Raw genomic sequence first — 13,496 nt, 5'->3', positions numbered from 1 at the left:
TCTCGATTGGATTGAGATCTGGGCTTTGACTTGGCCACTCCAGAACATTCACCTTGTTGTCTTTGAACCATTTCTGTGTAGCTTTTGCTGTATGCTTGGGGTCGTTGTCTTGCTGGAAAATAAATCTTCTCCCAAGTCGTAGTTCTCTTGCAGACTGAGTCAGATTATCCTCCATATTTTTCTGCATTCATGTTCCCCTCTACCTTTACAAGCCTTCCAGGGCATGATGCTGCCACCACCATGCTTCACGGTGGAGATGGTGTGTTTGTGGTGATGTGCAGTGTTTGGTGTTCGCCAAACATAGCGTCTAGTCTGATGGCCAAAAAGCTCAATTTTTGTCTCATCAGACCAAAGAACCTTCTTCCAATTGACCTTGGAGTCTCCCACATGCCTTTGGGCGAATTCCAGGCGAGATTTCATATGAGCTTTTTTCAACAGTGGCTTTCTCTTTGCCACTCTCCCATACAGCTTCGACTGGTGAAGAACCCGGGCAACAGTACAGTATGTACAGTCTCTCCCATCTGAGCCACTGAAGCTTTGAACTCCTTCAGAGTGGTCGTAGGTGTCTTGGTGGCCTCCCTCACCAGTCTTCTTCCTGCCCGGTCACTCAGTTTGTGAGGACGGCCAGCTCTAGGCAGATTTAAACAAGTGCAATACTCCTTCCATTTCTTAATGATGGATTTAACTGAACTCTGTGGGATGTCCAGTGAGTTGGAAATCTTTTTGTAGCCATCTCCTGACTTATACTTTTCAATGATCTTTTCTCTGAGTTGCTTGGAGTGTTCTTTTGTCTTCATGTTGCAATTGTAGCAGGAATCCTGATGAACCAGAGACTGGACCTCCCAGACACAGGTGTTTTTATACTCCAATCACTCGACACACATCAACTGCACTCAGGTCATCTCCATTTCACTAATTGTGACACTGCTGGCATCAACTAGCTGGACCTCTGTTGAATTAGGTCAGTCACTTTAAAGGTGAATATTTATGCAAACACTTATTTTACACTTATATATTTTTAATTAATTGACATTAGTTTGTAAAAATCTTTTCACGATGATTTCATGTATAAAAGCAACAAAAGGGTGAAACATCCAAGGGGGGTGAATACTTTTTATAGGCATTGTATGTGTACTCCACACACACACACACACACACACACACACACACACACACACACACACACACACACACACACACACACACACACACACACACACACACTCGTTCCACATTCCCAGAGTGAATTGTGATTTCTGGGTCAGTGCTGATGTTTTGGTCTCCATTTCAATGTGAGGTGCAAGTGTCTCCTGGGGGCCAGGAGGTCAGCGGCCCTGCGAACTGCGCCACACACACACTTGAACACAAAACAAAACCAAAACCTCCTCTTTGCCGTTTCACTCAATTACTCTTTACGTTGTGTTAATGACTCCCTGCTGTCTGCAGGCTGAGAGTCACCAGCTGCCGCTCCGCCTGAGTCTCGATCAGCACCTGATGTTGTCTTCTGATTTAAAAAAAAGGAAACTCTCCCTCTGCCTATGGTGCAAGTGTGAAATACATACAAGTGGAATTTTATTTACATGTTTGGTTAGCCACTTATAGGTGACACAGATTCCCCCATCATGTATTTACCCAGAAATCCTCACCTGTGGCCTTGTGATAACTCAGTGACTCTATGACCATGACAAAATCTTTCCACAGACAGACAGTTATATAAACACCATCCAAAAGAGAGAGAGAGAGAGAGAGAGAGAGAGAGAGAGAGAGAGAGAGAGAGAGAGAGAGAGAGAGAGAGAGAGAGAGAGAGAGAGAGAGAGGACCACAGGCAGTGATCAGCTGTCACAGACCCAACAGGGTTAATTAGCTTGTGGTAATTAGATTAATTGATTCATATAAACTGATTAAAACTAATGGAAATGGCTTTGAGGCAACTTTGAATCTTGATGTGAGGAGCTCTGCATCAAAATCTACTTCATCATTTCACTTTATATGTATATTATGACATGGTGCATAATTGAACCACATTTGGATTTAATCAACTAATAACCAAACAGGTGTACAGGTCAGCTTGAACCCTGCGGACTGCAGATGTTGTCATGCAAAATACACCTAAGTTTGTAGAATAGACATAATAAAGAACAAAAAACTTGTTTCAGTCCAGAATCTGTTTGTTTGGGTTCACAACATGGCTCAGGCTCTGCTTATGTTCCCCTGGCTCTTCTTTGTAATCCTCTTTCTCTTAGTCTTTCCTTCTGCCCTCCTTTCCTCCTCTTCCCTGCCCCCTCCCTGTTTCCCTTTTCCTGTCATATTGTATTTTTCTTTACACATCTCCCTTCACCTCCCTGTTCTCTCCCGTCTTTTTCTGGTCTTGTTCCCTGCTTCCACTTCACACTCCCTTCCTCCGTCATGTATTTGGTTTTAGCCATGTTCATTTTGTCAGTCTTGCCCCACCACCTCATTACTCTCCTTTCATCCTGACTCTGCACTATAATGTAATACAATAAAAAACACATAAATGAATAGATGAAGAATTGAACTCATTAATAAAATAGAGCACGGTCCGTGTGTAGTGTTTGGAGGAAGTGAGGCCGGTGTGTCTGCGGGATGTGGGCGGTGCACAGCTTCAGTCTGGCGGCTCCTCTTCAGTCAGTCGGTCGGTGTGGAGGAGAACGGACGAAGAGGAGCGGCGCACCGGGACCCTGGATCCGTATTTTATATATATCAATATATTTATATCGATATATATATACACACACGCACAGAGAGACCACCACCGACAGACCGACAGGCAGGAGAGGAGCAGCATGGAGCTGTGAGGGCGGACAGGGACCTGCTCCCCAAAATAACCTCTGGTGATCTGTTTATTTGACGCATCTGCGAGCTTTGTCCCAACATGGAGACTCCGGGCTGCTGGCTGCTCCTGGCTGCACATCTCATCCTCCTCTACCGACCAGGTAGGACGTGCTGTCATCCTCCTTTCCCCCCCACAGGACACAGAACCCCACACATTCTCTATTGTGGTCCGTTTTATTGAAGACTGCGCGCTTTTCCACTTGCTGCGCAAACTTTCCTGTGATTTCGCAGCAGCCTCAGGTGAGATGGGAGGTGAAACACGCAGTTCCCGAACAAACCGAAAAACAAGTCTGCGTGTAGTTTGTGTATTTGTATTTTCATCAAACTCATAAATCGCCAGCTTTCATGTATCACCAGAATCGTGTCTGTGGTGCGTAACGCGCTGTGCGTCACATCCAAGGAAAGTAATCCAAAACGTACATATATTTCCTTTTAAAACACAAATGTCCCCATGTGTGGTTGAGAGAGTGTGTCTGTGGTGTTTGCTGTTGATGACCCCACTGTGTCTGTGGGAGCGCAGATTGAAACGTTGGGAGTCGCAGGGCGTCACATATATCAGCTCCAAACCGGAGCTGTCAAGCATGAAGAGAGAAGTTTGGACACGGTAGTCTGACTGGCTTATTAAGGGTGTCACAGGCTCCAGATCTGGCAACAACAACAGCAGTGATCCCAATGTATCCCAGAAACAGATACTATCACTGAAACAAATAGCAACTAATAAGTCTTAATTCCAGTCCTGGAACAGAAATCAAACACATGGAGCTCTTTGGATATTGAATAGGAGTTCGTGGGAAGTGAGTGTGGCTGTAAACTCAAGCACTGATGTGTCTGACCTGAGGAAAGACGTGTGCTAATGTTGATAGGTGGAAATGGACGGGTTCAGGTCAGTCTGTCCTCAAACCCGTGGGATATAACATCAGCTGGTTTCAGGGTCAAGTGGGGTGTGTTTTGACTGTGAATCTGCCTGCTGGAAGAAATGTAGGGATACAGGTTTAAAGAAAAACAAAAAATCTCAACACGGGCTCTCTGCCCAGCCAGGAGCATTCAGAGTGCAGGTTTTCATTCTGCCAGATGAGGTAGCAGGTTCCTCTGTGCTTTGAACCGGGAGATGTGTACCTGCTTGTTTTGATCCCTGATCTTTGGCTCATTTTCTGCTTGACGGTCTGATCGAAGTGTTGATATGTGTCACGAGGGGATCAAGATGTGAAATTAAACTACTGGTCACTGAGTCAGTGAACAGGAAACCAATTTCTCATAATTAATTCTATCCAATCGAAAAATGTTATGTTGTGGTTCCAACTTAATTTGCTGCTTTTTATTTCAGTGACAGTGCTTGGTGCCTTTGTAGCTTCTCACAGAACCGAATAACTTAGTTGTTCCTCTGGAGCTGTCAGATCACATGATCTCCTTCTTTAGATGGAGTTTGCCCAGTGGATGATGCACATGATGATTTGGTCACAAAATGATCGTCCTTCTCCTCAGTGTTTGTCCAGAGCAGAACATTATCTTTCTCTACACAAAACACTTGACAACTTAGTATCGTAGGTGTAGGCCTGATCCAATACTCAACATCAGTATCAGTCTGATGATGGTAAAAATGACTGGATATGACATTGGAAAAATGAATAAATAAAATAAACCCTGTAAACCCTAAATATCATGTAAAGGCTTCACTAAGAACAGGTGACATGCTGTAAAGAGAGACGTTCACGGCCGCTGTTCTTTGACCAGAACGAGAGTGAAGGCTGCACACGTCGTCACGCTGCTGTAATCATGTCAACTGTGACTTATTTTGAGCTAAAAAAAAGCTGAACAGCCAAGTGTAATTTATGTAATTCAAGTATCTCAAGAGGTGGAAACTTCAACATGGGAAACTTTATGAAACACCATAGAAGGAGTTCAGAACTGCGAACTTAATATCAGGTGTAATAACCTTAAGATGGCCATGTTACTGGTTCTGTGTTTCACAGTACTAACACTTCACTGAAAGAACATGATGCTGCACTGTGGGAAATGTCTGAACTTAGGAGGATGTTTTTACTATGTTCATTTATTATAGTATTACAGAAAACATCTGCCTGTCTCGTCCATCAATTAACATATTCGGCATCTCTGCAGACATGGACATCTCTGCTACAAACGTAGATGAATCTCACTGGTATTGGTGAGTTTTTGATTAGTTAGTGTTTGTATCGACGGGCAGTAGCTCAGTCAGTGGAGATAAATCTGAATTTGTCACTGTAAGTCTGAACAGTTATTCTGCGGTTTGGCCTCCCAGCCGCATGGTACCGTCACACTGTGCCAGAGAGGACACTGATCTGCTTGGCTGATCGTTTCGGGGGGTGAGACATAAAACAAAGATAGAAGAAGCTGGTCAGGGCCAGTTTTAGCCGAAGACTTGTGAGAACTTTTTTGTGGCAGCGCCAGCGAGTCTGGGTCTCTGCGGAACGGTTCTGTACCTGCAGAAAGCTTCCGGGCTCCATCGTATCCTCCTCCTGATTTTTTTTTTCTTTGTCTGGGCTTTTTTTTTACGGAGCTCTTGACAAAATGTCACAGCACAAAGGAAGTGCCAGCACGCTCGGAAGGCAGCGCAGGAATGGTTTGAGGTGGGAGAAAAAGACACGTGGAGAAAATTCAGCGCCATCTGTCTTCCCAAAAGATATTTGTGAATGGGCAGTGCCAATGCCCTGCGCTCCGTCTGGACTCATGGAGTCACCGGGTCTCTTGTTGTCTAACAGGGAGTCTGCAGACAGATGGCCCTCTCAGTCAGGCAGGCTGTCAGTCAAACACACTGAGATGCCGAAATATGACGTAGTCATTCTTAAAAGATAAATGGACTCGTTTTTTGTTTTTATTAAATCTGGCTGAAAACTAACCTCATATACATTAAGGCTAAAAAACAGCCGCTAGCACCAAATACAACCTTTTTAATATGATGTTAGAACTGAATCAGCTCCTCTATTAAACAAAAAAAGTATTTTTTAATATACAATTTATTTACCTTTACAGAGGTTAGCATGCTAACCAGCTAGCCCCTACTAAGTGCATCACTTGCCGACATGAAGTCCAGAGAATGTCGACACAATTGGGTCTGGACTTTCTCCAGAGTTTCCTTTTCACGTATGAAGAACGCAACAGGAGATTCACTACAGCACTGAAATCTCCGTAATGTTCAGGTGAGGGTGGGTTAGCATGCGGAAGCTGCTATGGAGATCACGTGTGTTTGTTTACTGCAAATCCACACTGGCGTCGGCCCCCAAAAACCCTCCTGACTCTCTTTAGATGTCTTCTACTTCTGTGACTCCTCTTTTTCATCCTGAGATCTTTTACGTAGAAACCTCCGAGAGAGCCACATGTGAGGGTTCCCTCTCCCAGGACGGACAGAAGTGCAAAAGATGCTGCTTGTAGCTGACACATTGATTAGAAGAAACAGTTTTTAACATATATATATATACTGTATATACTGTATATACACACAGAATGTTTGATGGAGATTAAGGGAGCATGACAACTGAAGTGGAGGTTATTGTTATATATCACCTTTTTTTAAAGAAGTAGTTCTATTGTTAATACGTGATACAATATGGAAGCAAATAATTGCCTTAGTAACTGAATATTTTTAGTGTGGGATACTGAATACCACTGGATTTACTGTGTACTTGAGTTGTTCATATTTGACACTCTTCAATTCACTTTTATTTGTATAACACAAAATCACAACATACATTATGTCAAGGCTCTTTACATATAGAAAGGTCAAGACCTTCCAATATTATAGAGAAACCCAACCATTCCCACCATGAGCAAACAGCTATGTACTTATGATACAATATCTGAGTTTCAATATCTTCAGCAATTGTTGAAATATATATATATTTTAATGAACAAAGGAAACCAAAGTTGTTATATGTTATATGTATAGGATTTGAAAAAAGGTACAGAATAAAATGGCTTTCAGGAGTTCCTGACTTACCTTTGGTCAGGAACTCTGATCAAAAAATAAGTCAAATAGATCGTCCTTGTCTACAGATATTCAATGTCACATTTCAGAGCTTGACAGTGTTTATTACTCATGTTACTCTGATCCAGTTCACCTTATAAATTGAGAGTTAAATACAGTATATAACCTCATTTGGATTCTAAACGTTGTTTGGGGAAAGACAGAACCAAGTCTTTGGTCACCTCGAACGCCCTCCTTTTTCTATAGTCCTGCACATTCATGTCTTTATTTCCTCCTGTTTCCCACCATCCTCTCTGTCTCCTTTCTTTCCATGGCGTTATCCCGCCATCTCTGTCCAAATCAGCTTCAGCTGGGCAGACGTCCCTTGCTGCCCCACTGGTAGTCTGGGACAGAGAAAAGCAGATTTCCAGTCATGGCAGCAGGGGTATTTGATGACCAGATTAGTGGGTATTAGGCTCAACGGCATTCACTCAGGCATACACAGGGGCCACCGGTTTGAATCCACCAGAGTCGCCCCTCTTTTTCCTCTCCCCTGGCCCTCGGCTGAATGCAAGCCGGGGTTACGTGGGGAAACAACCAGCTGGGTCCTCGGCGGAGGTCAGCTGAGGAGGCCCGTTCGTCCTGCGCCGCCTCTTCGGGGCCCGGCCCGGAGAATTATTCTGTCAGAGGGGAGATTTGTTTTGTAACAGTAGGGAAGGGGGCAACTACAGAAAGAAGGGAGGTGTAAGGGGATGGATTGAGGGGGTGGAAGGGTGTGTGTGTGCGGGGGTGATGCAGAGCAACAGAGAAAAGAAAAGGGGGGGTGTGGGGGGGCTTGGCATTTAAGCGTGACGCATGATGGCACTGCGATTTGTCCCAGTGGCGGTGGTGAGAAGGAAAGGACGCTGTCACACTGTGAAGCTGGAGCAGAAGTGTGGGAGCGCAGTGTGTTAAGAGGAGGGGGGGCAGGGGGTACACACACACACAAACACACACACACACATACATTCATCTTCCAACACCTCGAGGTTGGAGGCCTCACAGAGTGATGGAGCGCAGGTTAAGCAGCACTCCTGCCTTCATTAGTCTTCGTTAACATCCCCAGCCTCATTACCCCCCACTCACAAGCTCACTGTGTCTCCCATCCCTGTTCTCAGGCCTCCATTCCCCACATACACTGTAAAAACACTAAATCCCGGATCGGATTTGTGTTAGTTGGTCTGTTAGCTCCACAGCTGATGGGATTATTCAAAGTGTTCATATAACTTCATTAGTGAATAATCAGGAGCAATTTAGGGTTCAGTGTCTTGTCCAAGGACGCTACAGAATGTGAACTGTAGGATCGAACCACTGACATTCAAAATAGTATACAACCTTTTTTAATTCCGGAGCCGGTTATGGACTTTTTTAAACCTCTGCCAACAAAGTTATATTTTCATTGGCTTGTGTCTGCCTGTCTGTCCTTCCATTCATTGTGATTTCCATAACATTTTGTGGAGGGGTAGGCCATGACCCAAGGAAGAATCCATTACATTTTGGAGCGGATCTGGATAAATAATAACTTCAGCAGAGGTGTTACAAACATTCAACATTTTACATTCTACTTTTTTTTATTTCAGAAATAAGCCAAAGTTGTTGAGTGATTAATGTTGTCTTAGAATTAGAAGCCATACGTGAACTTAAATATCATCTATATGTTGATCACCAGCCCTTAAAGTAACAGAGCAAGTAATTATGAAAGTCATACCTCAGCCATCATGTCCTCACGCACTCAAACAACAGTCTCCCATTGCACCAAGACAATGGCAATACCTCCGCCGAGTCCAAACAGTCTCCTTAAATTCAATCAAGATGCATCATATTTCAAACACTCAAAGTTATCAGTTTCATAAATTAACCTGATTTATTTCAATAATTTCCTGGGGAAATGGCAAAAATGTTGACACATTTTTCAATGTTAATGAAAGTGGAGAAGAATTCCTGGAGCTGCCCCCTGATCTGGATTTGAACCAAATTTGAATGGGTTCCTTCCTGACCCATACCACATCCTTCCACCAAGTTTCATAGAAAACAGTTCAGCTGTTTTTGTGTGATCTTGCTCACAAACAAACCACCATGCCGGGGTGAAAGGTGGTGGAGGTGATGAAAAGGTTTAATGTTTCTGTTGCAGGCTGAGAAGTTGACCTGTGCTTTCCATCTATAATTCAGCTTTTGTTGAAGATCAGTCTATTTTGATATTTTATTTAAGCATAAAAGAACAGTTTAGGCCCCATGTTCTCTGTATTTGCACAGTACAATCAAATATTCTGGATGTCTTGTGGATGTAAAAAGGGATTTTCAGACAAACATGTTGAGACTGAGATCTTTTTTGCAGTGCATTTCCTCAGGGCTGGATCTTTGTTTCTAACTCTTCAGTCTTCTTTAACATTTTTTCCATCCGGCTCCTTCCTTTTTCTCTCCTCTGCTCTTAATCTCTCATTTTCTCTCCTCCTTTCACAATGTGTGTGTGTACCGCTGTACATCTTCCGTCACCCTGTTGTCCCACATTTCTCCCTTTTCAGAGCCTCATTCCTTCACCCTTCAGCAGCCCCCCCCCTACAACTCTCCCTCCCAAACCCCCTTTGCGTTTTTTTAAATCCGCCTCCTCCCCATTTATCTCCCCTCTCATTTTTGGACGGGTGAGGAATGAGAGGTGTCCAGGTTTTTTTTTTTTTTTTCAGCCAACCACCTTGTCTCTGCTGGTGTTCACCTGGCACTCTGCCACCATCTTCACCCTACACTCCTCTTCCTCCTCCTCCTCCTGTGTGCTCACTGCCTCTCTGTACAGTGTAATGGATGATGGGCAGATCCGGGTGGCCCACAGTGCGTGTGAAAGAGGGGCCACTCACACCAGAGCCCATTGCAGTGGAGAACAAGTGGCGCCCCCGTAGAGTAGCTGGTGGAGCGCCATTTGATTTGTCCTCCGCGCCATTTGATTTGTCCTCCACTTTTCTGTGTGGTCTCTTTCTCGATCCTGGATGTTCGATGGCCCTCATCTCTCAACCAGCTGAATGTGAAAGTGACACAGAAAAAGGCCAGCGATAAAAGGCCTGTGTGGAGGACATGGGTCGGTCAAAGTCCTCTTCAGTAAAAGGGCCGACTCGCTCCTTTTCTTCCCCATTCACCGGCTGGTGTAGGGCATCCAAGCAGGTGAATGTGGACGCGCTTTAGGCAGATGTTGGCCTGCACAAAAGGATTCGATGGGCCTCAACAAGGCTTTTCAAGTATTTACAGAACATTTACATTTACATTTCAGGCATTAGTCTGATCCTCTTATCCAGATCAGCCTCCATTGAGTGCAGTGGGAGAATGAGCTTAAATTCCTCGATCGACGACATTACAAGCTCACAGTAGCAGGGGGTTGAGCCGTACAGCACCATGTCATTACTCCAGAGACTCTAAAGAAGTAAGAGAAGAAGAGAAAAGAGCAGAGAATCGAAACAGATATGTTTAGAGTTTTCTTTTTTCTGTTACAATGTGAAAGGCAGAAGTAACAAATGAATTTCACGCAGATTTTCTGAGCTCTTGGGCCACAAAACTTTCACAACAAGGAAAATAAACACTGGCTTAATAGTATCATTGTTAAGTTTATATGGAAAACATTTTAGCAGCTGGCTAATTTCACACTGAGCCACACGATCATCCCATTAGTGCAGTGGTTGTGTCCACTATTCACTCTGCTTTTATCTCCGATTTGGCCTCCACCAACACCAACCACCAAATCTCTCTCTCTCTCTCTCTCTCTCTCTCTCTCTCTCTCTCTCTCTCTCTCTCTCTCTCTCTCTCTCAACATCAAAGCCACAATAGGTAAAGAAAAACCACTTAGTATTAAGTCTAGAATGCTAATACTATTGAGTAAAACTAAAGAAAAAATGTTTTGATTGTTAGTTATGTTAACTTGCGTGACAAATTGATGAACTACATGTACAGGAAAAAAGGTCACAAGTCTGTAAATGTGTGCTGTTTGTGTGTTTTCTCAAAATTAGAATTTAGAATCTGAATGCTCCAACATAAAGATGATAGAGGCTTCGCCACTTCTCAGGTGTGTCAGTATTGAATATAAATACCTGCGGACTCTGTCGAGGTCGGCCTGCAGCTTCAGACTGTTACAACACTGAGCAGATGTTAAGCCCAGAGGCGCTGACTCTTGCTGAGGTCCTGGTCCTGGTCAGACTGGTTCTGTGGCCGTCTGCACCTCAGACGAAGCCACCGCTTGAGGTAAAAACACCTGAGCTCGTTTGCAGGCGGAGGCGTGTGAAAGCTGTGAAAGGTTAATCCTGTTATTCTGAGGTACAACACAATCACAGCAGTTACATCTGATTGGAAGCAGAGACTCCTTGTTTTTTCATGGTCACTGAAATTAATTTGAGATTAAACTAAAGCTGATCTGAATTCCCAGATGTGCAGCTAGACTCCAGATGTTTTCTATCATAGACAGCCATGTTAATATTCAGATAATTAGCCAATTAAAGAAGAATCAGTCTAAAGCCAGTTAATGTCTCTAGGACGTGCTGTTCACAGACATCCCGAAAACCAAAGTATAAGGTTAAAGAGCACAGTCTTGGTGGATGCTCAGTCTTGTTGCAAGGCGCTAGATGTAGAGTTTGCACTGCGGGTGGAGCTGCACGAATAGTCAAGGGGCCATTCAAATGTAAGGGCTGATCTTCTGGGGAGCAGGAGCATGATCAGGAAATTTCCCTAAATATATAACAATATAACAACAACAAGCATAACAAACGTCCATCTTAAAACCAAACTTTCGTTTTGCTTTGTGGGTAATGTAGGTACAGGAAACACAAACATGAAAGACAATTAAACTTAAGCATGTGATGTTTCAGTTTTCATACTTTATGTTTTAACTATAGAACTCATTAAAGTCATTATGTTCCATCCTCATGGGATGAACACGCCCATGGGCGCTCAGGTGGGCACAATTTGCTGCAAATGCACACAACCATGTTTCACGCTTCATGAAGCTGTTTTGTGTCATGTAGGCTATAAGATGAGGCCTGTTCAGTTTAATATCATTTTCAAAATAAAATCTTCACAGCTGAAACCAGCAGATGTTTATCATTTTTGTTAAAAAATGACTGAAATGATTTACCACGCTGTCCAATTAGCTGTTTTACTTTCTAATGATTGGCTAACAAATTAATCAGCTAAGTGGGGCCTGTTCAGTAAGCTTCACAGTAACATGAACATTTTTGGGCGCTGTTTCGGAGGCATTATGTTTTGGGGTTGTCTGTCCATCCCTCCCATTCTCTTGAACACAATATCTTAAGAATGTCCTAAAATTTGGTACAAATATTCAGTTGGACTCGAGGATGAACTGGTTAGATTCTGGTGGTCAAAGGTCAAAGAGGCCTCAAAATACATGTTTTTTGCCTCTTGAATGTGATATCTCAAGAGGGAATTTCCTCAACTTTTGATCAGTTGTCACGTGGACTCAAAGATAATGTGATTATATTTCAGTGGTTACATTGACCTTATATAATTCTGGAAAAAGGCATACAACCGCAGTTCAGAACAGGAATTCATGTAATTATTCTGTTGGTCATTAGCTTTTTATTTGGATTTACATGATCAACTGTACAGCCACTGTAATTCCCTCTATGAGCAGCACACGTCTCTTCGTGTTACTGCCAGGTTGACTGGTACGGTAGCCCAGGGTGGTATACTGGGCATGTTGGAAGATGGGACGGGGAGCAGCTGGTGGTGGTGGTGAACAGCAGGAGGTCGGCACTAACCAGCTCGCACCAAACTGCTGCACCATAACAGTTCACCTCAAAAGTAAGATACAACATATGTATTTTTATACAATACCTTCAAATTAAAACATGAAAAACAAAGAAGTGTTTACTTTTATATGTTAAATAAGAACATTAGTCTTTGTCAAATAATCCAAAATAATGTAATCACACATTTTAGAAAAAGCACTTCAAAAATCCCTTAAAGAGAGAAAACTGATTTAAATTAGTTTTATGGTGAGATAATGATGACAAGGAAATGACGAGCATTATCAGAAAGTGTGTCAAGGTTGAAGAAGGACAAAGTGTAAAATCTATAATTTCCTCTGTGCCCCTCCCCGCTGTCCCCTCCCGCTGAGAGTTTCAATTAGGTCATCCCTCAAAATAGTCATGCATCCCCAAGGCACATCACAAAATGTCTGCCTGTTAATGAGCCAGTGATTGTGCTGATGATGATCGGCCGGTGCAAAAATAAATCAGTGCTTGTGGCCGCAGACGTGCACAGAGGACAGACGACGGGTTGTCTGGACAGACTCTTTGCACATGCAGGACCAGATTAGGTTTAGCCAGTAATTTATGAATCACAAATTCTTTTTCTTATTGCAGCAGTTGTAATGCAGAAAATGGCCAGATTCACATGATCATACCTAACCCTAACCCTTTTTCTACCTGCGTGTTTGTAATGTTCTATTCTCGTGTCCTGCGTTAATGCTCTTTAGCTACTTCAGAATTATTCCTTGTCATTCGTGAGTCCTCCTCAAACAGTTCTACAATAAAATGTCACTTTTTACTGGGTGTTGTGTGCAGAGCTTTTTATAAACAGTCTATGGTGCAGAGTGAAGTTGGCGACATGCAGAGAGCAAGGCCTGCTGGAAAAGTGAGGGCTGTCCTGCTGGACCGTAAACAGACGACATTCA

General features: G+C 43.3%; 1 protein-coding gene across 4 annotated transcripts in view; it reads left to right on the top strand.

Moving 5' to 3' along the window:
• Positions 1–2,625: 2,625 nt before the first annotated feature.
• Positions 2,626–13,496, top strand: part of ptprz1a (protein tyrosine phosphatase receptor type Z1a) — an 85,740-nt gene continuing 74,869 nt past the window's right edge. For 3 of the 4 annotated variants that reach the window (XM_035157533.2, XM_035157532.2, XM_035157531.2), the window contains exon 1: positions 2,626–2,954. In XM_035157533.2, coding sequence (XP_035013424.2) covers positions 2,894–2,954 — 61 coding nt within the window. In that variant the 5' untranslated portion in view covers positions 2,626–2,893. The remainder of the gene's footprint in view (positions 2,955–13,496) is intronic. The other variant, XM_035157534.2, reaches the window with a different exon arrangement.

The sequence above is a fragment of the Hippoglossus stenolepis genome, chromosome 5 (assembly GCF_022539355.2).
Source record: "Hippoglossus stenolepis isolate QCI-W04-F060 chromosome 5, HSTE1.2, whole genome shotgun sequence".
In the NCBI taxonomy this organism is placed as follows: domain Eukaryota; kingdom Metazoa; phylum Chordata; class Actinopteri; order Pleuronectiformes; family Pleuronectidae; genus Hippoglossus; species Hippoglossus stenolepis.
This window is presented reverse-complemented; position numbering and strand designations above follow the sequence as displayed.